Source organism: Abrus precatorius, unplaced genomic scaffold, assembly GCF_003935025.1.
Source record: "Abrus precatorius isolate BTA unplaced genomic scaffold, Abrus_2018 Scaffold7, whole genome shotgun sequence".
NCBI classification, from domain to species: domain Eukaryota; kingdom Viridiplantae; phylum Streptophyta; class Magnoliopsida; order Fabales; family Fabaceae; genus Abrus; species Abrus precatorius.
Window position 1 is genome coordinate 25,724,919 of NW_020874417.1, and position 26,374 is coordinate 25,751,292.

At 27.4% G+C, this 26,374-nt stretch overlaps 2 protein-coding genes across 4 annotated transcripts in view; both read left to right on the forward strand.

The window, feature by feature from the left end:
• LOC113872305 (putative F-box protein PP2-B12) overlaps positions 1 to 320 on the forward strand; it is a 31,152-nt gene extending 30,832 nt beyond the window's left edge. The window contains exon 6 of the mRNA XM_027509754.1: positions 311 to 320. The gene's annotated coding sequence lies outside the window, so the exon portion shown is untranslated. The remainder of the gene's footprint in view (positions 1 to 310) is intronic.
• Positions 321 to 18,584: 18,264 nt separating this feature from the next.
• LOC113871200 (protein PELOTA 1) lies at positions 18,585 to 24,360 on the forward strand. 3 transcript variants are annotated; one of them, XM_027508118.1, is made up of 16 exons: positions 18,585 to 18,737; positions 18,804 to 18,886; positions 18,968 to 19,046; positions 19,131 to 19,205; positions 19,278 to 19,334; positions 19,562 to 19,607; positions 20,028 to 20,103; positions 20,322 to 20,397; positions 20,486 to 20,518; positions 20,734 to 20,802; positions 20,985 to 21,091; positions 21,548 to 21,620; positions 21,756 to 21,794; positions 22,986 to 23,080; positions 23,381 to 23,487; positions 23,758 to 24,360. In XM_027508118.1, the coding sequence occupies exons 1-16, from the start codon at positions 18,687 to 18,689 to the stop codon at positions 23,829 to 23,831; spliced, it is 1,140 nt and encodes a 379-aa protein (XP_027363919.1). In that variant the 5' UTR covers positions 18,585 to 18,686; the 3' UTR covers positions 23,832 to 24,360. The 3 variants fall into 3 exon arrangements, with proteins under 3 accessions (XP_027363919.1, XP_027363921.1, XP_027363922.1); XM_027508120.1 differs by having other exon boundaries at positions 18,631 to 18,737; positions 18,980 to 19,046; positions 23,758 to 24,123; XM_027508121.1 differs by having other exon boundaries at positions 18,678 to 18,737; positions 18,814 to 18,886; positions 23,758 to 24,123.
• The last annotated feature ends 2,014 nt before the right edge of the window (positions 24,361 to 26,374 follow it).

The following is a 26,374-nucleotide window of genomic DNA, read 5'->3' on the forward strand; positions in this document are numbered from 1 at the left end:
ACAAATTATTTTACTAGAAATATGTAAAAATATTATTGACTTTACAAATTCAAACTCATTAGATCTAAAAGTCTGAATAGCTAGCCACATATTGAGACAGAAATGAAGGTCGATATTTATGAACTATATTATCACGGTTCCTTATTAAAGCGCAAAAATTTAACAACCAAAAAAACTATACAAAGTACAAGTTACGTTAATTAATAATGTTTTTCGATGTATGAAGATTCAATATTCATATGTATTACATCTCCCTCACAAATTTTGTATAATTTGTGCTAGCTTCTTCGACAAATATAGATTCTTATAGAAATAATAATTGTGCTATAAAGAAGTATCTTAAAAGACAGCTTATAAATATCATCTATTAGAAGTACAGATTCTTATTATATAGGATTTATAAATGTTATATATAAATGTTGTATCTTTGGAAGTTGAGCTCAATGTAATTAAAAAGGGTGTTGTTGGTACAGTAAAAATAAAAGAATTTAATTTTTTAAAGTAAAAAATAGAGTTTCTTTATTATTAATTTAAATTTAAGTATTTTATAAATATAATCAACTTTAAGCTAACAGTGATTAAAATTTCTCTTTATTATTTTGCATGTCTTATCATTTAAAAAAAAATAAAAGTTAAATAAAATATCAATACTTTGCGTTTTGAACTACATTTACTTTTTACCCTAGCATCAATTTACATCTGACCAAATCAATTGCATCTTTTTTCGTTGTACTGAATTGGAATTAGTATTTCTACCCTCAACATAAAGCTGTGTTTGGCATATATATAGTATAAGAATCACCATAGTTGCGATGACATGGTTGGGATAGAACACGAACCCACTTGCGAGTTGGCAAGTATATGTTAAGCATGCCAAGCTAGGCAAGATGATAGAGGAAAAGTGGTGGAAGAAGTTTGGTAAGAATAATTGTAATTTATTGTTAAATATAAAGTACAATTGTTGTAGTTTATGTGAATGGGAATCAACATTAATATGTTTTGTTCGATTATAGCTGACTTGACTCTGTGGATAGTTAACCAGTTATCACAGGAACCTGTGGCAAGAATGATACGATGAATGAATGATGAGATCGGTCAAGAAAAAAGTGAGCCAGTGAACTTCACAGGTAGTTAAGGATATGAGGGGTGATACTCAGCTTTAAATGAGAAGTGACTCACTGTTTATTTAAATTGAAGAAAGAAAATAGGAGATATTTTAATGGAAGGAGTTGAAAGATATTTTAATTGAGGAGAGGGATATTTTATTTAATTTATAAGGAGAGAGAGCGAGTAAAAGGGGGAAGTGAAATAAATAAGTTTATTATTATATAGATTAAATATATATTAAATTAAATATCATTTTGTCTTCTTTATTTCACTTTAACTAAACAATATGTTAGAGAATTTTTTAAAAGTAAAAGTATATTTTATAAATATAATTTAATAAAAAGTAACTTATTTAAACAAAATCTTTAAAAAATTAATTATTTTTTATATCATTAAAAATCACTTTTCTTAAAAGCTTAAACAAATATACTCAATCTGCTACGTAAATCTGAAAACTGACAAAAAATAACAAACGAGTGACGTAAAATAAGAAAACGCCTAATTAATTTATTTATGAAATCGAACTTTATCTGTATGATATGAAGCTAGAGGAAGATTACACCATATCAGTTCCAAGGTTTGTGCTCATACCATGAAAAGGTACTAATTTGTGATTTGTGAAGTTCAATTTACATTGAATGAAAAATTGAAGAAATATAAGTTAACATGGAGACGGATCTTACCGATACAGTACTATTCCAAGCTATGTGAAGGTGATCCTGTTTAACAGTAAGGAAAAAAAAATCCATAAGATCTCGTAAAGATGAAGATAAAAAAATTATATCAAATTAAAATTCACATTAAAAATACTCTCTATTAACCTTTTTTCATTCGAGTTTTTCCATAAAACTTGTTTGATAAAACCAAAAAAAAAAAATCATAAAAATCTAAGATGAGGAACTGCATACCTCTTTTTTTAATGTAAAACATATAATTAACCATAAAAATTATTATTTAATAAATAGTTGACACTCATCCACCTTAAAATAAGTAAAGGACAACTGAAGCCCACAAATAAAAGTATATGTTGACCTTACATCATTGGAAAAATTTTCAAACTGAAAGAGAAGGTGGAATCTCAGACACAGAAAATTAAGAATACTAAAATTAACCATATAAATGATGATGGAGGCAACACTTTCATGAAATTACTTACAGGTAACAAGGGTTTCACAAAATTGGTAGCTACTGGCTTGTCACTGTTGCAGAAATCACGAAAAAGATAGAATGAAAATGGTTAGAACGCCATTTTCATTATTGAAAATTCTATAAAAATGAGACAAGGTATTCTACGCCTAATCAAAATGAGAATTTGGCCCTAAAATAGATCTTACATATATGGTTTGGTTTCTTATTTAGATTGGTAAAGAACTCATTGTTTATCTGTCATCTTTATTTTTATTTGTCGCTTTGATCTTTATTGCATAAAAAGGGGCGAGCAACTTTAATTCTCACTCCAATTTAATAAATATTTTATAGATAATATATATATATATATATATATATATATATATATATTATTTAGCAATCAAATAGCAATTGAATTTACAATCTATATATAAAAGTTATAAGTTGTTTTTAACTTATTTTAATAAATTTTATTGTTAAATTTATTACATAAATAATTAGTTTTAAATAAATATTTAATTAAATATTAATTATAAATATGCCACTTAAAATGATAGTTATCTTTCATTTTATTTTTTTTAATTTTTATTTAGATTTATGTTGAGGAGGAAAGGAAAAGCAAGAAGTTAGGGATCAATTATTGTTTAAAAGTTAATTAAATATGAAAAAAAATTAGAAACTTTTTTAAACTCTCTTAACCTTATTTTTTGGAGTTCTCCCATTTTAAAGGTTAGCAACTCATATAGTGAAGTTTATTATTTATATTTTTATTTACTAAATTAAATATTTAGTATGGTCTAAAGTTAGAATAAAAAAATTCAAAAATATTAGTGTTTAAGGTAAGAATTTTTTAAAAAACTATAAAAATTAGAAATAGAAATTTTAAAAATATTAATTTTTAAAGAAAGAAATATATTTAAATTTTGAATACTTTCTTAAAAAAATAAAAATATATATAAAAACATGAATACAAAATATAAAAAAGATAATTATGTTATTTATATATAAAAAATTTTATTACTTTTTTTCAATATTAAACACATAAATAAAAAAGAGATTTACCTATAATATTATTACTAATACGAGTACATTATACTACTATGGCAAGTATTAAGTATATATGTATAAATTAATTAATAAATATTATTATCAAAAAAATTATTTAATTTACTCACTTTTTGACATTCATAAAATTTTAGCATACTTTGCATAAATATATATAACAAAATAGTAAAACAATAATATTATTACTAATTTTAAATGATAAATCTTATTCTTACTCATCTACTTTTTTACTATAAATTTAAATTCTTATTTTTAATAAAAAAATAAAATATTTTTAAAGAATTAAATTTTAATATTTTTTGTAATATTTATTAATTTTACCTTAAAGTTAGATTTTTATACATTATATTAAGAAAGATAGTTAATTTTAATAATTTATTTTTCAATTATAAGAGTGTATCTCTTTAATTAGTGACATGTACATAATAGAATATTTTTTATTAATAATAAAAATATTAATCATTTTTATTTATATAATTTATTTAAATTTAAATATTTGTGCAATGAATGTGCAATGTACAATAAAATAATATGCTAATTTTATTTTTATTTATACAAAAAATAAAATTTTATTTTATTACTATTTATTTATTTTTATGAATTTTTAAAATAATATAAATTAATATATTTTTTATCAATATCCTACTATTTATATAATAAATAAAATATTTATACTTAGTTGAGGAATCTAAAAGTTAAAAAGAACACCAAAATATATGTTAGAAAGTTTATTAAATAATTATAATAAAAGTATTTAAAAAATTAATTTGTATAATTTTATAAAAATAATTTTTTAAAATAAATTTTTTAATATAATAATTAATTTTTATTTAGACTATCCAATAATCTATCACTTCTTTTAATTTTTTTGTAAAAAAAAATTTCTTTTTTTACTTTCTAATACACTTTTTATAACATATTTTTATTATTTAAAATTTATTAAAAATTATAAATACTCTTAATTAATATTTTTTCTTGTACTTTTTTAATTTTCAATAAATTTTAACACATTGTGTTAAAAGTAAAAGTGTCAGTATATTATTAAAAAAATTATAAACTTTTATTGATATTTATTACAAATAATTAATAAGGTATACATACTTAAATATAAATATAAATATAATTTTTTGGAGCCACTTCAATTAAATATAAAATCATTAATAATCTATTTATCCTTCTCTACTCATCTTAACAAGTGACATTTTGCATGATTCCTTCATTGTACCAGTGGCTTCCTTACATGATTCCTTTATTGTATTGTGAGTGTCTTGACCTTAGACTCTTATATAATTTAAATCTTTAAAATTGTTTGTATGAAATTATGGTCATGAGGTGATATTTCCTTATTTTTGGTTGTTCATGATTTTTAAATATTTAAAATATTTATTTTTTTACTATGATTCTAATTTGTGTCAAGTCAAACTAAATAAATAACATAATGTTAATTATGGACGGTCAAAAGTCTCTCTTTAATATTATTAAACTTAAACAATCTTTTACTAATTTATCATCTACATGTTTAGTAGTGGATCATATTTTTATTTTATTTTATTTTTATTAGTTGAGACTTATTGAACTAGCCACCAGAATTGAAATAAATTTTTTTTATTAAACTGTTAAAATATACATGTCAATTATACAACAAATCAAAGACACATTTAAGCCACTAAATAAAAGTATAGTTTAAATATATCATTAATTTTTGTTAAAATTGATTAAATTTATTTTTACATATTTAAATTTTAAAATAATTTTTTATCATTATTTTATGATAGTGTGACAAATTTAAAATTAAATGATGTTATTAATAAATAATTAGTTATTAGCATGTGTAATGTATATGTATTTTATTTTAAAATAAATATATATTTTAATAATTAAATATAAATTATAATTTTTTAAATGATTATATATAATAGAATTATTTTTAATAATAATTTTTAAAAATTTATTTTAACTTCACTTTATTTTTAACTTATTTTAATAATATTTTTTATATAACTTATTAAATTAAGTTATTTTAAACTTATTTTAATAAATTTTATTGTTAAATTTATTACATAAATAATTATTTTTAAATAAATATTTATTGAAATATTAATTATAAATACGTCACTTAAAATGATAGTTATCTTTCATTTTATTCTTTGTCAATTTTTATTTGGGTTTCATGTTGAGGAGAGAAAGAAAAGGAAGAAGTTAGTGATATGAACTCTTGTTTAAAGGTTAATTAAATATGAAGAGAAAAAAATTAGAAAGTTTTTTTAAACTCTCTTAATTTTATTTTTTGGAATTCTATCATTTTGAAGGTTTAGCAACTCACATAATGAAGTTTATTATTTATATTTTTATTTGTTAAATTAAATATTTAGTATAATATAGTTAGAATAAAAAAATATTCTTTTAAAAAAATGTTAGTATTTAAGGTGAGAATATTTTTAAAAACTATAAAAATTAGAAATAGAAATTTAAAAATATTAATTTTTTAAAAAATAAAAATATTTAAGTTTTGGATATTTTCTTAAAAAATAAAAAATACAAAAACATAAATACAAACTATAAAAAAGATAATTATTATTTACATATAAAAATTTTCATTACTTTTTCTTTTCAATATCAAACACATAAACAGAAAAACAGGAGAGAAGTTTAACTATAATATTATTACTAATACAAGTATATTATATTATTATGACAAGTATTAAGTATATATGTATAAATTTTAATTAATTAATATTATTATCAAGAAAATTATTTAATTTACTCACTTTTTGATATTCATAAAATTTTAGCATACTTTGCATGCATGCATACATATATATACATATATATATATATATATATATATATATATATATATATATAGACAAAATACAAAATAGTAAAACAATAATATTATTACTAATTTTAAATGATAAATTTTATTCTTACGTCTACTTTTTTACTATAAATTTAAATTATTAATTTTAATAAAAAATAAAATATTTAAAGAATTAAATTTTAATATTTTTTGTAATATTTATTAATTTTAACTTAAAGTTAGATTTTTATACATTATATTAAGAAAGATCATGTGTTAATTTTAATAATTTAAAAATATATAGATTAAAACAAATATAAAAAATTAAATGAAACTAATATCAAAACAATCCACTTAAGTTATTTTTATTTTCAATTATTTTGCAGACTTTTCAATTAACTGTGATAGTAAATTTTTAAATATTATAAAAGATGCAGATCCAGTAAAATCTATAGCATTAACCTACAGCTTAAACCTAAAAAAATCATTAATAATAAATCTACTAAAAATTTTACTAAATTAGTTTTAAATTGAATAGTTTATAAATAGTAATGTTTATATCTAAGAGTATAAATGATATACCTCTGACAATTTTCACAAACAAATTTATGTCAATTTTCTTTTAACTTCTTGAAACACTTGTTACATGAGTCATATTGTCATCATTTCTTATATTTAATTTTAATAACTTAAACAAGAATAACAACAAATTCAACCTTTTCAAAGCGAAACTTCAAAATATAACTTTTATAGTTTTAAAAAGAATTAGGTGCATTTCATTTAATTATTTCAATACAAAACATACATAATTTGTTTCAGGTATTTTATGTATAGTCATTCTTTAAACTAGGAGCAAATCATCTTTTATTGAAATAAAATAGTACCCAGACATGACTTAATACTTGACTTATACCTGCATCATTCATATTTATCTTATACTATAAATTGGATAGCTTATAAGTTAACAAAAATAGAAAATATCATACAAAACATAATGATGCTTTTATAAATAAAAAATAATTAAAAAACATATTTATTCTTGTAATCAATAGTCTCTTTTATGTTAGGATTGATATACAACTTTATCCCATTATAAACATAATTGAATAATCATAAAATATAGTTTGTTGATAATAATAACTATCACAATTCAATATAGATAAAGAATCATACCATCAAATATTTTCATTTTACATCATTGAATAACCATAATAGGTAAAGCATTAAATTTTTCATTGTTTAGAAAATTAACCATCTAATCAACAAACTCTTTCCATAAAGTATAATCAATTCTTTAATTCCTACAAAACAAATTTATTATAATATAACATTTAATTAGTATAAAGTAATTAAAGAGAGAAAATAAATAAATAAATTTTAATCATTAAAATATGTTTTAAAAATACTCACTTCAAGTCTTTAAGAACTAAATCAATATTTTTATTTTTTTTCTATTTTTTTTTTGTCTTTGAGATTAGTTTTTTGAATCATGTGACCAGCGATATCTAATTAATCATTTGAATTGTAAAGTATAAAAATGTTAGTTATAAATTATTTTAATTATTTTTTGTTAAAAAATTAAGTTATATTAAAAAATTAAAATTATTATTTAAAATAGATAAATGCTTTTGGGCATGTCATTATAAAAAATAGATACATCTTAACCCAATCAAAGTAAAGTTATAATGGTTTGGTGTCAATTTTTACTATCCAAGAGGTGTTGATGAATAAATTTATATAACACCATGGTTGTAACAATTAACAAACAATTGATAATGCTTCATACTCCTTGCACTTTAAATTTAGTGAAGCTTTAAATATTTCATATTACACATTTAAAAATTTTAATGAAAAAATTAATTATTTTATTTTAATTTTATTCTAAATAAATAACAAATATAATAACTTTAAAATTTTCAACACCTAACATAAATGTCCTGATCCATTACGCTCACATGCATAATAGCATGAGCAGTATTAAGAATATATGCATTTTTTTAGTAAAATTTTAATTATTAATTAAATTTTTAAAAATTATAAAATTATGAATAAGATTCATTAAATCAAAAATAAAATATACATAATGTTTGTGGACATTTAATAAATTTTAATTAATGAAAAAAGTTTATTCAAAACAGTATATTTTTTAAAGATTTTTTTCCCATGAACACAGGATAAAAGTAAAATAAAAAACTAAAAATATAAGTATTATATATATATATATAAAGAAGCATTTAATGTTATGAGGGGGGGGGGGGGGGGGAAAAATCAGTTTTTAGTTTTAACGTTATTCTTTCTATACTGACAGAAATGACAATCTAGGACATTCTGCAAGATCTTTGGTCATGACACTTTTAATCGTTTTAATATTAAATAAGATAACTGCAACTTATTTAGAGTGCATAGCAGAAATTAATATTAAAAATTAAATATAATTATATTAAATATTTTTTATAAAATATTAAAAAAAGTTAATTACAAACTGTAAACTCATGTTGATATTATATATTAAATTTAATTGTATTTTTAGTTCATGTAAATATATGTTTTGTGATAAATTTTTATAATTTTTTTAAGATTTAATTTTTAAAATATTAAAAAATTAAGATTTAGTTTTGATCATTGACTTTTTTTTTATTAGATGCTGATAAAAACATCATTGTTATATTATTTATTTTTAAATATTTTATTACTTAAAATTAATATTTACAAATAAATATTAAAGAAATATTGCATGTTATGTCTATTAAGATATGCCTTCTGAACAAAAACCCCAACTATCTCTTTCTCAACTACAAAGCACGATAACCTTGAGCACAAAGAAACCCAGTGTTCCGTGTAAGGCCTCCTTATCCTCCACCCGCGAGATCCAACAGTAACAACAAGAAGACCAGCAATAGAAACAAATAACAGAGGCAGGACGCGGCAAGCAAGCGATTGGGGAAACAACTGCATTGTTCCATCCTTAAACTTGGATTTGAAACTCATACTTACTTAGGAATTCGCTCATGCATATGTGTTGTATAGTCACTTGACATAAAAACCGCACACCAACTGTTCGAGGAAATTCCAAACCCGGATTTAGTCACCTGGCCTTGAACTCTATCATAGACTGTCATGTGTATTGTAGAAACTATAAATAAGCTCTTGATATATCTTCACCAGAATGCTGCAAATTGGCATGCAACCTGATGATGCCACTTTGGTAGTGACCCTCCCAATTGGAGCACTGGATTTTGGGAGGCTGATTGGTAACTTTAGGCGATAGTTGTTGCCTTGTTTTCGTGAATTGTGTACTGAAAGAAACCGAAGCAGTTTAGTGATCGATAAGGAAAGTCCCATTAGCGAAACAATAGAAAATGCGTCCAACACCAGCTGTTGCCTCTCTAATGCTAGCTTACCTGTGCATGCAAAAAAGATTTGATTCAGTGACATATCATAATAATTATACACTATCTCAGATATAACGTTAATTTTTAGTGATGTTAATAATCTAACTATTTTCACACCCTAGAGGAATTGTCAGTAGCAAATCAAGTATATATACTGTAAGTTTTTACTGGACCAATTATTACCTTATGGCAAAGCTATACAATTTCGTTGGATTATTAGAAGGCAACACTAAAATAGGTACTTTACGAAAATCCTCAGATTAAAAAAGCTGCAAATAAATCACATGGAGTAGTTTTAGCTTTAGTCATGGTTAAAGAAACATTTATTATTATTATATTATAAATTGTAGCCTATAAAAGGTAATTCTAATGTCCGATTAATGCAATCAATGAGTCACATTCATATTCTCTTACTTTTAGTGTTTCTTTTTGTGCGTGCGTGAGTTTTGAGTGTTATTACGACTAATAGATATCAAATTACTATTAAAGCTAGTTAGTTTCAATACTAGTATTGTGAGCTTGAAAGAAAGTATTAGTATAAAAAAATTTCCAAACAAAATTGAGTGAGTGAGAAACAACAAAGTTCTTAATTAAAAAAAATATTTTTGGGTCAAATTTATTTGAAAGTGAAAGATGATAACTAAATATAATATTGTAGGGTCATATTCCAAATTTAATGAGAAATTTGATTATAATTATTAAGAACTTTTGATGTCTATCCATTTAAATACATTAGAAGCAAATACTTTTACAATGATATTTTGTGATAACAAGTTAATAATTGTATTATACAAAAATTCAATACATAAATATTTGGTTTCATAAATTCTAAAAGCTAGTAACTCAGAAAGAAGTAATGATCGAATATTATTTCATTAAAAATTAAATTGAAGATATTTTTACTAAATCATTAAAATGTAATTTATTTTACTAAGTTAAAAAAAATGCTCGAAGTAATTAATATGCATACTTGATCTAAGGAAGGCAATTTCAGCAGTAAATCAAGTATATGCACCTCAAGTTTTTATTTAACTAATTATTACCTTATGGCAAAGCTGTACAATTTCATTGGGTTATTAGAAGGCAACAGTAAAGTAGGTACTATTCACGAAAATCCTCAAATTGAAAAAGCTGCAAATAAATCACATGGTGTAGTATTAGCTTTCTTCGTAGTTAAAGAAATATTTACTATTATTATATTATAAATTGTAGCCTACAAAAGGCAACTTTAGTGTACGGCTATCGCAATCAATTTGATCAAAATGAAATCTTACTGAGTGTTCAAAATGAAGTCTTATTGAGTCACACTCATATTCTCTTCTTCTTAGTGTTTCTTTCTGTGCGTGAATTTTAAGTGTTATTATGACTAATTGATATCAGAAATAGTAGATATAAATGAACATACAGTGAAAAATGAAAGAAAAGAAAAGAAAAAGTAACCGGAACGAGTAGATAGAACAAATATAGGTCCTGTAGAAGTATAATATATGTATAATCTAGGGTACTTGAATCAGATCCTTTTCTTGATGACCCTCTTCATTGTTTCTGCATTTTTTTTACCATGTCAGCTATTTTAAGCTTTTTGTAACGCTCTGTTTGCGGTTTTTAGCCATGCGTCTTGTAAGCTAACTAACTTATAAATTAAATATACAATAATCATATACGAACATGTGAATGTATAGACATAATCATATGACTAATTGCGTTTTATCATCCACATTAACCATTTCACTCGGCATGATAAATCATGAAGAAAAAAATTCTTGATTTCCGAATGAATCACAAATTAATCGATATGCGCAAAAGGAAAAGAAAAATCCATCATGTTCCGCAACTTGCATTCAATTTTTAACATAAGGAAATCCAAAGAGAAAAAACAAATGCTACTGAAGTATGCAGAAAACAATATACAGATGTGTCACGCTCTAAGCCACATTCAACTTAATTCCAACTATGGACATGAGAAAGTGGAGTTTTTCCTTGATTTCAGAGGTGTTGCATGAGTTCTCATTGAGAGAACTGGGAGGCTCAATTCCAGCGAAGATGTAGAGAGCCTTCAATTCATCAACCAATGATGCTTGGGTTGTGCCTTCATATCCTACTATCTTCCGAACGACACGAATCTGTTTCCATATCTTCTCCTCATCCAATACAACCTGCAAAAGCTAGTGAAAGTAGCGTCATAATAACAAAATATAGCCCAGAAAGTTTAAGCTTATCTATATATCTTAATTCACCTTGCAATGCAGACAAAAAAATTTCAGGGACAAAGTCATGGTGGGTAGCACTTCGCCTAACACCATAAACATGACTTTATGTATTTTACTTGTTGAGCACTCTGACTGCACTTAGATGTCTCTAGTCTCTACTATGTCTGAATTAACTTTAGGTTCATATTATTTGCTGTTGCTAAAGTATGGATGATATTTGATGGGCCCGCACTAGACTGTAAAATAAGTTTAACCATGCACTAGGTGTAATTATTTCCACACGGAATGCAATAAACATCCAAGGCGAGTCCATAAGAAAATTTTTTAGAATTCAAAGAACCATAAACACTAACAATAATCGCTATGTTCCTTATTTAGATATTCACTTCATCATATAGTAACAAAAAGACTTTGAAAATACACATAAATTACGCCTTGACCTCTTGAGAATGGCAAATAATGTGTTTTCCAGAAGAACATTCAGATGGCCCAGACTCTTGTTCTACAGATGAAACAAGAACCTCCATAGAATCTGTATGTCCATCAACATTTGAAGATTCTGCAAGCATTTAAAGTAATTCAGATATCAGGGCTCAAAATAAATGTTAGCCCTCTAGGGCTCTAGGAGCAGTAAATAGAAATGGAAAACATTTTCTATGGTCTAACCTTCAAGCAAATCAACTGCGCACGTGTACTCATCAGGGTCTATTCGTTTTTCGTCAAGCAAATCAAGTTTACTTTCATTAGCAATATCTCTAGCATCTGCACCTGGCAGGTCTATCATTTCATTATACAGAGAATCTTGATTTACAAAGTCAGAAATATTATGTAATTTCCCTTCTTGCAGTATAGTAGGGGCATCTGGTAGAGGCTTCAGCCACTCTTTACCAATTATATGTGTATCAGCCTTTTCAATGGTAACCTCAGATGAGTCCTCATTTGCTGAGATACTATAAACCTTCATTTCAATCGGCAAATCTCCAATTGGTTCAGCTGGAATTGTCTCATATGGGAAACATCTTCCATCCTGCAGTTCAAAAGGTTCAGCCATTGACCTTTGTGAATCACTTATACTATCAACTTCTTGTCCTTCTAACAAACCTCTTAAAGGTTCACCTGATTCTACTTCATTGCAAATAGTATCCTTATTTTCATCATTTCTTGACTGAAGCATCACATCCTGTGCTACCTCCATACCTTCAACAAGTGGACCAAATTTTTTATCTCTCTCATTTGTCCCTCCTCCACATATTCCTTCTACATATTCTCCTCTCTCTTGAGTCCTATCCGTTCTACCCTCGTCTCTAATTTTTTCTAACAACCCCTTTGTGCCCCTTTGTAACTCAGCTTCCTCTATGTCCTGATCCTGGAATTCCTCTAAAACAACACTTGTTGTGACCATAAAGGGTCTCTTATGTTCTTCAATTTCATTGCCAATATCAAGACCTTCATTCATTGTTACAACTCCATGGTCCTCATTCACTGATTGCACCCCATAATTTTCTCCTCTTAAGTGTCCTTCCATTCCACCATCTATCTTAGCTCCAAGTTTCACATCATTATGCTTTTGGGGCAATGCTTTCTCCTCCTCTTCCTCACAGAAAAATCCACTGCTATCTTTCTTAGAGCCATTGTGTTGGACTAGATCAGTGGCATCTTCTTCTCGTAGACCAGAGTCATTCCTCGATGTCACATTTTGAACATCAACCATTTCAATTCCTCTCTTTGTTTCTTCTGCATGGGCTTGTTCCTCTTTGTCTGAGTACATAATATCAATATCTGGCTGAAAATACACCTCTTGAAGCAGCGGAGAAACATGAGGGATAGGCCTAGGGAGCAACTTACTCATCAAACAACGAGTGCAAGCATGGCTGGCCAAGAAAAATGCATAAGGCATGGAAACAGCAAGGCCAATAGCAGAAGCAACAACAAGAGGGGGAAGAACCAGTGGTGCAGAAGAAGCTACAAAACCAGCCACTAAGATCTGTTTTCCCAGCATGAGTCCCCACCTCACCTTGCTATCATTTTTAGCGTTAGGTTCATACGAGTATTGATTAGTGTCCCTTTCTTCATCTTCAGCTTCTTCCAACTCCATTCTATCCTATGTATGCCAACATCATTGAAAGTTGAAACAAAATAAAGACACTTTCTCCATTTAGTACATCTGTTACAACTTACTAAAGCATCACTACTTGGTAAAATGAATAGAGTGGAAATTGTCTGATAAGAAAATAATGAAAATCAAGGAATAGACAGAGAGGAATGAAAACAGAACAGGAAGCTGGATGTAAGATGAATAAGCTTGAAACTACTAACCTCCAAGAGCTAATATGCTACTGTGCTTCACCTTCAGTTTCACTCTCTTACTCTCAGTCGCATGGCCAAATTCATTGATGTATTTTGGTAAAATGGAGCGTCTGATTCATCATTCACATGTGAATGTTGATGATACGTGCTACAAAAGGAGGAATGACAGCTGCAGGGTAAGGAGTATGCCACCTCAATTTCTTTTGCATGCAGCATTCAAATATGCATCAAAGCATTAATTAGCTAAATTATATATATATATATATATATATATATATATATATATAGTACCCTCTGCTCTGCAACGTGGGCTAATGTGGATTTAAGTGATTCTGTTATTAATGTCAAATTAACTTTTAAATCTTTTAATCATGAAACTTTGTATTCAGTACTACTCTTAGTAATTTTTGCAATATAATCCTTATGTTCATTGGCGAAAAAAGTCCGAACAAGAATCAACAGTCCTCCAAAAGGTTCTGCCAAATCTTCCATACTTGTTCTTCATTAAATAAATCATTCTCTTCAATATTGAACCCTTCAATTCTTCCTCTGTTTCAGAGCACTTTTCCGCATGCCTTGTACTTTTCATCTCCAACTCTGTCCCCTTCAAATATTTATTGTACTCAGAAACCGCCGTCGACGATGGCGTTTTCCTTGTTCGACAACGGTGGCGCATTGTATTTCTCTGAATGCCCTAGTTACTTACTTAGTTGGAACCCTTACAATGACTGCACCCCATCTTAATCACCATCTCTCTCTCCCTTCCGCCGCCGATTGCGGCAGCGCCTGCGGTGATAGGAAGAGAAGATCGGAGATTCTTTTTTTTTTTTAAAATAAAAAATAAATAAATAAATAAATAAATATATATATATATATATATATATATATATATTATTTTGACTTAGGATCTTACATATGGTTTATATATACGAACTGAAAGTAACCCCAAGAAAAAAAAAATTTTTTTTAGAACACGAAAAAAAAGTACCTTGTGTATATTTTTATTTTATTTTATTTGAATAAACTGAAATTGGATCCAGCCAGTAGAAGTTATGTTGAAGCCACCTGAGCATATTTTGTTTGGTAGAACTATTGGACTTGGGAGTAAAGCAGCTAGATAAAGGATTACTTTGTAAAATAAATATATAACTTGTAGGGACTACATTAAAAATAAAAAAAAATTATGAAGACATTATGACATGACATCCTTAAAAACTGTTACATTTTCATTAAATAATATCTTAAATTCCTAAACCCTGAAATCTCCTTATGTTAATATGCAAGTGTTTCCACGTGTTTGCTCAATCTAATTATGTATACCAGTTATTATTATGTAAAAAGTTCATATCTACTTAATTATTATTTTATCTACCATGTCTACTATAGACATTATCAAAATTGAGAGTCTTGAATTGACAAATCTTATTAGAAGAGCCTATAATTATGTTGAAATTGAAGAGCAAAAACTTAACTTGATAGTAAAGTCTGTTGTAAAATTATCAGGGTCATTTTTTAAAAAATAAACAAATCACTGCAAGCAGCTTATTTAATTGCATTTCAACATATTCATCAACATTCCACTTCAGCTTATCCTTAGGCGAAAGGTTCTAGCCAATAGTTTCTTCTCTTTTGAGCATTTGTGAATAAGATTAGCAATAAGAACATGATTAAAGGTAATATAATATGATTCACATAGCTCCAAATATGACTAGAAAGGAAATGACTATTAATACAATTATTATTAAAAATTCAATCATTTCTATTATTTCATAATCTCTATATAGACACTTTAAACAAAATATTCCAATTATTTATACCATTAAATTTTTTTTTTTTCAGATTGAACATCAATCATTTACTCAAACCAAGACTAAAAAAAGATTTCTAACCATTTACTCTTATTTAAAGGGTTCCATAATTCATTGGATATAACAATCTCTAATAATATGTATAATAGATTTATAGGCAGAATTACATCCAAGACACAAGTCACTATTAGATAAACTTCTTTTCAATCTTTTCTCATTAATGAATAATTTGTCATGAACAACTTTCCAAAAAAACATTTGAATCTTTTGAAGCTTATGCCAATTTCAAATTAACTAAAAAAATTGAGTCAACAAGGTTAACTTGGGATATAGGATGTTCCCATTAAATGAAGGAAACTAGCTAGTTCTGTCAAAATCAACATTAAATTTTGGAGGAATAATATTTGAAATATGGTCACAAACCTTTTGAAATGGATAGGGTTTAATTTTACACCAATTCCACTTACCATTAGCTACAAAAAAATATATTAATTAGATCCTCAAGAATATTTAGATAGATGAGGAAGATCAATAATACCAAGGATCCAAAAATCATTTCAAAGCTGAACTTTTAAATCATCTCCAATAATCCAAAACAAACCTTTATGGATGATATTCAAAACATTTACGATGTCGTTGCATATAACTAAACAATTCTGTCGAAAATTATTTAACAATTAGATTATTAGTTATAATTTAATATTTTTATTTCAAGACCTGCACTCATAGAGATTTAGAGTTATTCAAAAATTTCCAACCTAGTTTTACCATTTAAGCTCAATTAACTTGTTGTAAATCTCAACCCCTTTCTGATTTTGGAGAACAAATTTTATCTTAAGCAATTAAATGATATTTCCTTTGAGTAGAAGAACCCAAATAAATATTTTACAAATTTTATTAATTTTCTCAAAAAATCTCAATAGGGATAAGGTGAAACTGGATAATATGATTTGGGATACTCATAATACTAGATTAGGTAAGGATCACTTTATTAGCAAGTGAAATAGAATTAGCCTTCCAATTATTTTTTTTCCTACTTTTATCTAACAAACTAAAATACATGTTTTTGAAATCCTCTTACGAAAAATAGGTGTTCCTAAGTAGGAATCTAAATTATTAGAAAATTTAATATCAATCTATTAGCCAATACTACATCTAAAGTTAAAATTCAAATTACTTGAAAATAAATCACAGATTATTTATTTATTGACAAGAAACTTCACAAATATGTTGTAACACATATTGAATTATCTTGATTTGATTTAAAGATGTTTTAGTAAACAAAATGAGAATATCAAAATAAAATAAATGAAATAATTTAAGTCCTCTCTTATCAAAATAAAATGTTTTCCTCTCATCTAAATTTATTTATGTTGAATACAATAAACTAATATTTCCATACATATTACAAAAATATATGGGATAAAGGGTCACTCTACCTAATACTTATTTAAGGGCAAAAACTACTCCAAAAAAACCATTATTCTAGTTAAAATTTATAGAGAAAAAGAAATAAAAAAAAAAATGCAAAACATTTACCTCCAACTTTTTCAATGAATTTTTTAACAAAGTTCTAATTGAGTCTATCATATGTCTTTTTCAAATCAAGTTTATGAATCACCTACTCTTAAAGTAATTAAAAGAGTAAATTATTTCTTGAAGAATAATAATATTATCAATTTACCAAAATTATAGACACAACTTTATAAATAAAGTTATGAAAGGAAATAGGTTTAAATTGACAAACCTAATTATAGCAGCTTCTTTAGTTATTAAAGTAATTATGGTTTGATTAACACTTCTAGTTTCATTGTAATTAGTAAAAACATCCCTCACAAACTTAAGAAAATTAAAATTTTAAATTTTTCACTAGGTCTTAAAAAAATAAGATATAAAATCATCAATTATACTTATACTAAAAAAATAACCTTTATTTTGGTATGAGAAACTTCGCTGCTTAATCCTTATTAAGATTGAAAAATGAGATAGGACAATCTAAATTATTTTTAATAGAAAGACATCTAAAAATAAATTAAAAATTGACATGCGTATTTTGAAGCGTAATGTATCTTGACATTGATATTTGAATTCAAATTTTCTTTTCAGTTTGAATAAAATTAAAAAATTTAATTTTAATTTTAATTTTCTCCTCATAAATTTGAATTTGAATTCAAAAATTAAATTTAGTTTTATTCATATGCTAATTAAATTTGAAATTTTCCTGTAACTAATGTTTAAAAATTAAATTTTAAAATTTAGTTCCTCTTCTATTAAGTAAACTTTAAATTCAAATATTTAGTTTTTAATTTGGTTCAATACAAGAAAAAAGTTAAATTTAAAATTTAAATACAAATTGTGGTCATGAAAGAAACTAAAATTAAAATTCAAACTTTAACATTTAAAAAAATATGATGTATCATGTGTCAATTTATAATATTTTTTTTAAAAAATATAATGCGTGTTACTCTATAGCATATTGTGCATACTATTTTTTCTCAACATTTTTTTTGACATTATTGACTTAATTCATTTCAATAATTTTTTAAATATTTTTTAATAAAAAATATATTATGACGGTAAAATACTATCTTTTTGGCCAAAGGGATTATTATTATGATTATTATTACAAGGCCGCAGGGATTATAGATTTTTTATTCTTGATTTTTAATCAAAGGGTACCGTTTTTGGGCTGCATTTTATTTTATGGCTGAGCCCATGGATCATCGGTTTAAACATTGGGCGGTTGGGCCCGAGAACGGTGTTGATTAGGTGACAGTAGAGTGACGTGTGGGGTTGCTCGTGGAACGGTCATTCTTACAATATTAACTTTGAAGAAGAGGAAGAAGCGTTGGTAACAGTAGCAATAGATATGAGGATCGTTCGGAAAGACCTGGTTCCCAATGGACCTGGTAGCGTTAAGGTGCAATTCCCATTCTCTATACTTCGATTCATTTTCTTTTTCCGTATTTACGTTTCTGTTATGCAGATGGTGGCAGTGGATTCCGATGATCTATGGTTTGCATATAACTTGATTGCTCCCGGAGACTCTGTTATGGCCGTAACCGTCAGGTACTACTTTTTCTCTCTTTTCTTGCTTCCTTTCATCGCAGATTCTCATTTTCTCATTCGTACTTGTTTTAACTGTAATAGGAAGGTTCTTAGAGAAGCTGCTAATGGCGGAAGAGATGCGGAACGAGTTAAGCTCAAGTTGGAAATTAAAGTTGAAGAGGTACTTTGCTTCTCACATCTAACGGTAGAATTTCAATTTAGTTTTTCGGTTTTGTCTAATCTCTTGTTTTTATATATATTTCAGGTTGCGGATTATGACAAAGAAGGTTCTGTTTTACGTGTTCGTGGAAAGAACATTCTAGAGAACGAACATGTCAAGGTAGTTAACTGTAACTGTTACCCTGATTTTAACTCGAAAGTGTTACTGCTGAATTTTTGTAACTCGCTGCAGATAGGAGCATTCCATACTTTAGAGCTTGAACTACAGCGACCTTTTGTGCTCAGAAAGGTGATTCTCTTAAGTCGCTATGCTTCCTGTTACTGGTTCTTTTGTTTTGTTTAATGTAAGCTAGTACTTTTGTTTGGATATATCATTATGGCTATGCCATTTTGGTTAGAAGGATGAATGTATAAAAAAAGGGAGGAGGGATATATAAGAAAATCACTTTGTGATAGTTTTTCTTTTCCTATTTTGAAGAATCGTGATTGCTGAAGATTACATTTTTCCTTTTGTAGGATGTTTGGGATTCTTTGGCTTTGGAGGTACTACAGCAGGCCTCTGGTATATTTTCAGTTATCTGAATCTGCCAATTTTATAATAGACATTAATACTTGTGGCAATTGATTTTAGTATAATCTGTGTGGAAATTTTGGAAACTGCTAATTTGAAGAATGAAGATTAGAAGATATTTCTTTAACAGTAAAAATTTTAGCTTGTATATTCGTTTTTCCTGACATTAGATTGGACAAACATACCAATGATCAAAATGTTGAACCTACTTTATGTGATGTCTTAAATTCTGCACCCATTTAAGGTATTTTAGGGAAATTGTTGGAAAAAGTGAAATAAGTGCTTCATATAGAATTATATTCATATTTATAAATGGAAGTCAACATCCTCATGCAGTCAGTTTGAAGTATGATTGTTGGTGTAATCTCAGTTATCAATATGTTGAATAAAAATTCCATGCATATTTTGCAGATCCTGGTGCAAGTGCTGATCTAGCTGTAGTGTTGATGCAAGAAGGACTAGCCCATATCCTCCTTGTTGGTAGAAGGTTAACTTTCATTTTAATAGGTTTATTTATACATTACTTATAATAGCTCTGTATACAGAAGATATTTTATCAGGACTCTATACTAGTAAAATTGGTTGGTGTCGGATTTGTTTGATTTCTGTGGGTAACCACAAATACTGGAAATTGAATACTTGTTCCTCTTTCTGATATTCTAGTTAACTTTTCACCATGTAACTGTGGCATCTTTTGATTAACAGTATGACTGTTACTCGTTCGCGGATAGAAACTTCAATTCCTCGCAAGCATGGGCCCGCTATTGCTGGTTATGAGAAAGTATGTCCTCTCTCTGTTACAACATGTCAGTGAATGAATTCAATAACTCGACTGATATGATTCTAACACATCCTCCTCCCTTTTGTAGGCTTTGAATAGGTTCTTCGATAATGTTTTGCAGGTATATTCAGCTCAAGAACTTAGATTTCTTATGTTTGGCATTTATTCTCATTAATTATACTCATTCCATTTGTAAAATTTAAACCCGGATCACTGTGCTTTATAAAACTTCTTTTTCAATAAAGGGCATTTATTAAATCTATAGAATTAATGCTAATGATATATTGCAAATTCAAAGAGCCCTCAAATTTAATGAAGTCTACAAATCTGTTTTAGGCTTTCTTGAAACATATAGATTTCAATGTGGTTCGCTGTGCTGTAATTGCAAGTCCAGGATTTACAAAGGTATGTAATTATTCCCTGTTTCTTTTATTTGTGCTTCGTTCTTGGTGAGTATTTACAAATTCAATACTGTGTGTGTCTTTGTTTATGTATATGTAATGATTTGAATATGTGTAAGTGTAGACAAGATTTTGGTACAGAAGTGCTTATTATACTTATATTTTATTTCTCTATTTGTGTTTCAGGATCAGTTTCATCATCACTTATTTTTGGAGGCTGAACGAAGACAGTTGCGACCTATTATTGAAAACAAGTCAAAAATCATTCTTGTGCATACAAGTTCAGGATACAAGTATGGTTGCTTACTTGCTATATTTATGTGCGTTTTCTCTGCTGTTACTTTTCTAGGACTTTATGAAAGCTTTGAGGTAACTAGAACTAAGTAACACATGAAGGTCAATTAGATGTAGCTTGACTTACATAATATTCTGATGTGATATGCTGGTATAAGTGTGTTAGCACTTGTTTTAACAAATTTCTATCCATATTGTTTGAGGCTGGTGACTAAAATGTGCTTTGTCAATATATATACTCCATATACAAGATTTTGAGTGAATGCCAAGTCTCATCTGCATGCATGTTGAAGACATCATTATTTATAATATGAATACTGAAGAAAAAGAACATGGCAGCAAACATAGGTTAAAACACTGTTGTTTTAAGGATTAACTTTGTAGTTCAATTGCTTGTGGGTACTGTAATATTTGATTTATTGTATCTCTTTAACATTGGTATTTATTATCTATAGGCATAGTTTAAGGGAGGTTCTTGATGCTCCAAATGTCATGAGTGTGATAAAAGATACTAAAGCTGCACAAGAGGTACCATAAGAACTGAAGCAGTATACATTTTTTACTTTACCATTTGATCACTTCCATGCTGAATAATTTCCTTGTCCTGTTTACTCTTTCTCTATTGGTCCTGGAATAAGCTTTATTCTTTCTCATTTTCTTCAGGTTCGAGTTTTGAAGGATTTCTACAACATGCTTTCAAATGTCAGGTTCTATTTTTGAGATGCTCTTGTTTTCCTTGCCTGTGTTTATGATTAGAATATCATATCCATATTTTGAATTCCTCTTTCCAATGAAAATAGTTCATTTTTAAGAATTTTATAGGATGAAAGATGCTAAATTTCGGTGGATCAGGAAGGTCTTTGCACAACTTTTATTTTCTCAGTCATGTGTCTATAAGAACAGCATTGATCTTTAAGTCATCTTCATGATGAATTGCTGTATTGACTTTTAGATGCTTACTTTCGTTAAAGCTAAGAGAAGTATATCTTCCATGAAGTTCCTTTTTGTTTTTCAATCTACTTTTTGTATTGTGTTTAAAAAATCAAATAACTTATCAAAGGAAATAATTATCTAAAAATTATATGGAGGTAATTTTTTTCCCTCACCAGCACGGGGGAGTTGCTTCAATCTCATGTAATTGTTTACTTTCAGTGTGTGATAATTGTTTAGCCCCTTAATACATGGATACAGGTACAGTTGTACAGGAATAGGCATTGGATCTGACACCAGTACGATACATGGATACACCTTTTATTTTAAGATTAGGATACATTTACAGTAGTATATGACAGATATCAAATCAGGCCTTTTTCTTTTATTTATTTATTTCAAACCATTGTGGATGTGAGAGTATTGAAAAATTGGATTCAATTATCAATTTCTCCTATCTGAAACTACATATTTGAGTGATAGCACGCTATTTCATGAAACTTTACAATTTTCCCAATCTAAATAAAGTTGGTCTTTCCATAAGAAGATTTGGCTCAACATGTTCAAATACTAGTAGAAGAACCTGACTGATGAAACCCTTTTATGCTTGTTATATAATGATTTTTGTTGGTTGAGTACAACCGAGAGTTAAGAATGTTACATGGTGGACACTGGGTAAGCCAAAAAATTATCTTCCAGAGGATTTATTGTGGGAAACCTACCGATTGTCCTGTCTGTACTATAATTAGTATTCTTTCTTGTACACAATCAAGTATTGATAGTATAGTTCTTTGCAAAAAGAGAATTAAAAAGCCCAAAGGACGTACCACCTTAGCATTAAAAAAGCATCACATGTTTCTCCCATAAACTAATTGTCACTTCAAAATATAAATATGCTTACCTAAATTTTGAATTTTGTAGAAATCTAGGAAGTCCTAATTGAATATCTCTGATGAAGAACAGGATCCATCACGTGCTTGTTATGGAATAAAACATGTTGAGGTTGCCAATGAACGACTGGCTGTGCAAACTCTTCTCATTACAGATGACCTTTTCAGGTTTGTATGATATAGCCTTAAGATATTCTGAATCAAAGACAGCATACTGGAATGTTCTATCTGATTATTATTCCATCTTTGGAAATAGTTTAGATCAAGCTTCTTTGTAAACTACCGTTGACAATTTGTTTTACTGAAGTATATTTTGGTTGAGCCATTACAGCATGGCGATAGTATAACTATCTTTGCACTTTCTTTACATTTGTTAGATTGGGATTTGGGATGTGATCCTGAAATTGCTCTTTTTGATGTTGTGATGTGATAGATAATTGTGACTTCACTACTTGCTTTTGGTTATAGGAATTCAGATATAACAGCAAGACAAAAATTTGTCAACTTGGTCAACTCAATTAAGGATTCGGGTGGCGCTGTCCATGTATTTTCATCCATGCATGTCTCTGGAGAACGTAAGCTTTATTACTTTCACTATTCTTTATTTTTGGGTGAGTGGAGTGTGGGATATTATCTTTGAACTCCATGAACTGAGAATGGTGAATAATTGAAAATGTAGAAGTATTAGGACGGCAATATATAAACTATAAGATTTTATTTGTTCTTCTTCCTTCCTCTTTTTGTCATTAGAGCAGCTGCATGGAAGTAATGAAATATCTGCATAATCATTTATCTAATTTTCTGTTGGTTTTAAATTTAATTTGCCAATTTATATTGGAGGACAGAACTGGCACAGATAAGTGGCATTGCTGCAATTCTTCGGTTTCCTCTCCCCGATCTTGAAGACATTGAGATGTGATGGACAATGTTTGTCAAGCAAGTTGGTGTTGGCCATGGCTCATATCTGTTTCATACTATTCTTAAACACAAGGCTGATTTTGAAACAGTCCCTTGGTACTCCTAGCGAGTTGCTGGATACGTTGAGCAAGGCACTTGTATTATAAACCAGGCGGTGCTAATTAATAGTTGCAAGTTATATTCAACGCCTAGTGTTCTATATTTTGGGGCGAATACCTGTCCCCCTTTTGGTATTTTTAATTTTTTATACGTTGAAATTAATACTTTCGAAGTTCCCACCTTGTACACCATACCAATCTGTTGAGTAATTTACCTACACAGCTCACTCTCAACAATGTGAGTATTAAATTATGTTTGTAACTGCCCTCCTCTGTCACGAACCGGGCGAGTTCTCTCGTGTTTCTAGAGCATTTCTGCTTGCACGCGCCTTCTAAATCTATCATCCATGTGTATCAATCATTGAATAACATGTAAACTATCGTGACTCAACTTTTTATGTTGCCCCTTAATGTTCATCAAACGCATCTTATATATATTAAATAAGAGTTTTTTGTATTTTAAGAGTGGTTATATTTCTTTGTATAATATTCCTTATAAAAGATTCAGTTATGTTTTGTTGACATAGATGTCAAATTTAAATATTTACATAATTTAATAATTTTTTATAAAATATAAAATTGATCAATCTAACTATTGAATGATTTTATACTATCTTTTTAATAATTTATATTAAATTTCATATAATTTAAATAGTTATAGATGTGTTTTCTAAATTTTAATATTTATTTATATTTTAAAAATACATTATTAATTAAAATAAAGTAATGAAATAAAATATTTAATATTTTTTTATAAAATTATATATAATTAATTTACTTGATAAAATCTTTTAAAATAACGTTTGGACAAATTACAATGTATTAAAAGTTATTATATAGTATAAATGGACAAATTTGATGCCTAATATTAATAAATTTAAGCTCTATAAAATAACATGTCATTTTCTTTTTACATTATTTCTTTTGTTACACACACAATTTAAAGTTATATATATAATACAGGATCCATTGATACTAGGTGTAAGTCTAAAAGACTGATATTAAATTTCAACTGTACAAATTAAATAATTTAATAATTAAAGAGTTATCTTTTTTTATATTTTTGTACTTTATTACTTTAGTTAAATAATATAACTTTTCAAAACTGTTAGATTATTTGATTTATATGGTTGAAATTTGTGTAAGTCTTTTAGTATCAATGGATCTTATCCCTATATATATATATAAATATTCTTTAAATGTTTTTTTTATATATATTTTACGTAATTTAAAAATATTCCATGCAATACTATGGATAACTAGGAAGGAATATGTCTGTCCAGAAGGCTTAATGATTTAAATAATATTTTTTTAAAAATTAATTACCAAAATAAAGTAAAAAAAAGCTTATTTTCTTCTAGGGTAAATTTTTGTCACGTCAACCTATGTTTCATATAAAAATCAGACAAAATTATTTTTTATTTTTTTAATTAATCTAATTCGTCTAAAAGGGACGAAATTAGTGAAATTTTGACACATGTTGACTATTTAATATATAAAAAATATGAAAAGCCAAAATAATTTAAAATTTATTTTGTCGCTTCGGTGACATGTGGACTAATAAGGGACTTTCATCTCTGATTTCGTCTAAATCAAAGATGAAAGTCTCTTATTAGTCCACATGTTAACATAGACAATGGGCCCCACGAAATTCTCTTCTCCCTCTCCCCTCTCAGGTTTGAAAACGGAAGTCATTGCCATTTTCTCATTCACACAACAATACTTATTCTTGTTTGTTTGAGCGATTTTTGAGTTAGCAGGGTCGTTTTGTTCTTAATCCATTGTAGAACCATGATTTAGTCCATTTCCATTGCCGATTGTCATTGTTCTTGGACCAGAAGGTTGAAGAAGTTGGGAAACAACATGTGCCATCGTCGACAGGGGAGAACGGTGGTCACTGGAGACACGCCACACACTACACAAATTGCAACCGTCACTGAGGTCGTCCATTGCCATTAATAGTGTGCTTCGCCGGAAAAATCTGCACCATGCATTTAAACTTTTATTTTATGTATTTTAAATTTTTTATAATTCATATTTTATTGATTAAAAAAATATTAACAGTGTCCTTCGATATGTTGTCGATCCACCTCTGTATTTCTGGTGATTTATTGCGAAATTTTCTCAACTTCTCCTCGAATACATTCTTCGAAGGTATATATGTTACAAATAACAATTATTCAACCATTACTTGACAATTAAAATCAATATAAAAGGAAAAAAAAAGTCATTTACCTAATTTTGTCAGTTATTTTTTCAAATCAATATTCTTGAATCTATGATTGAAATTGCTTGCTATATAACGAATGCAATAAACATGATATGCACTGGGAGGTTGCCATTCAATATGTGGGTTTGAAACACTTTTATGCCTAACAGATATTAAACATAATCATGTCTTTGTTGTTACATGCACACAAATCATTACCAAAAATCATTCCCATGC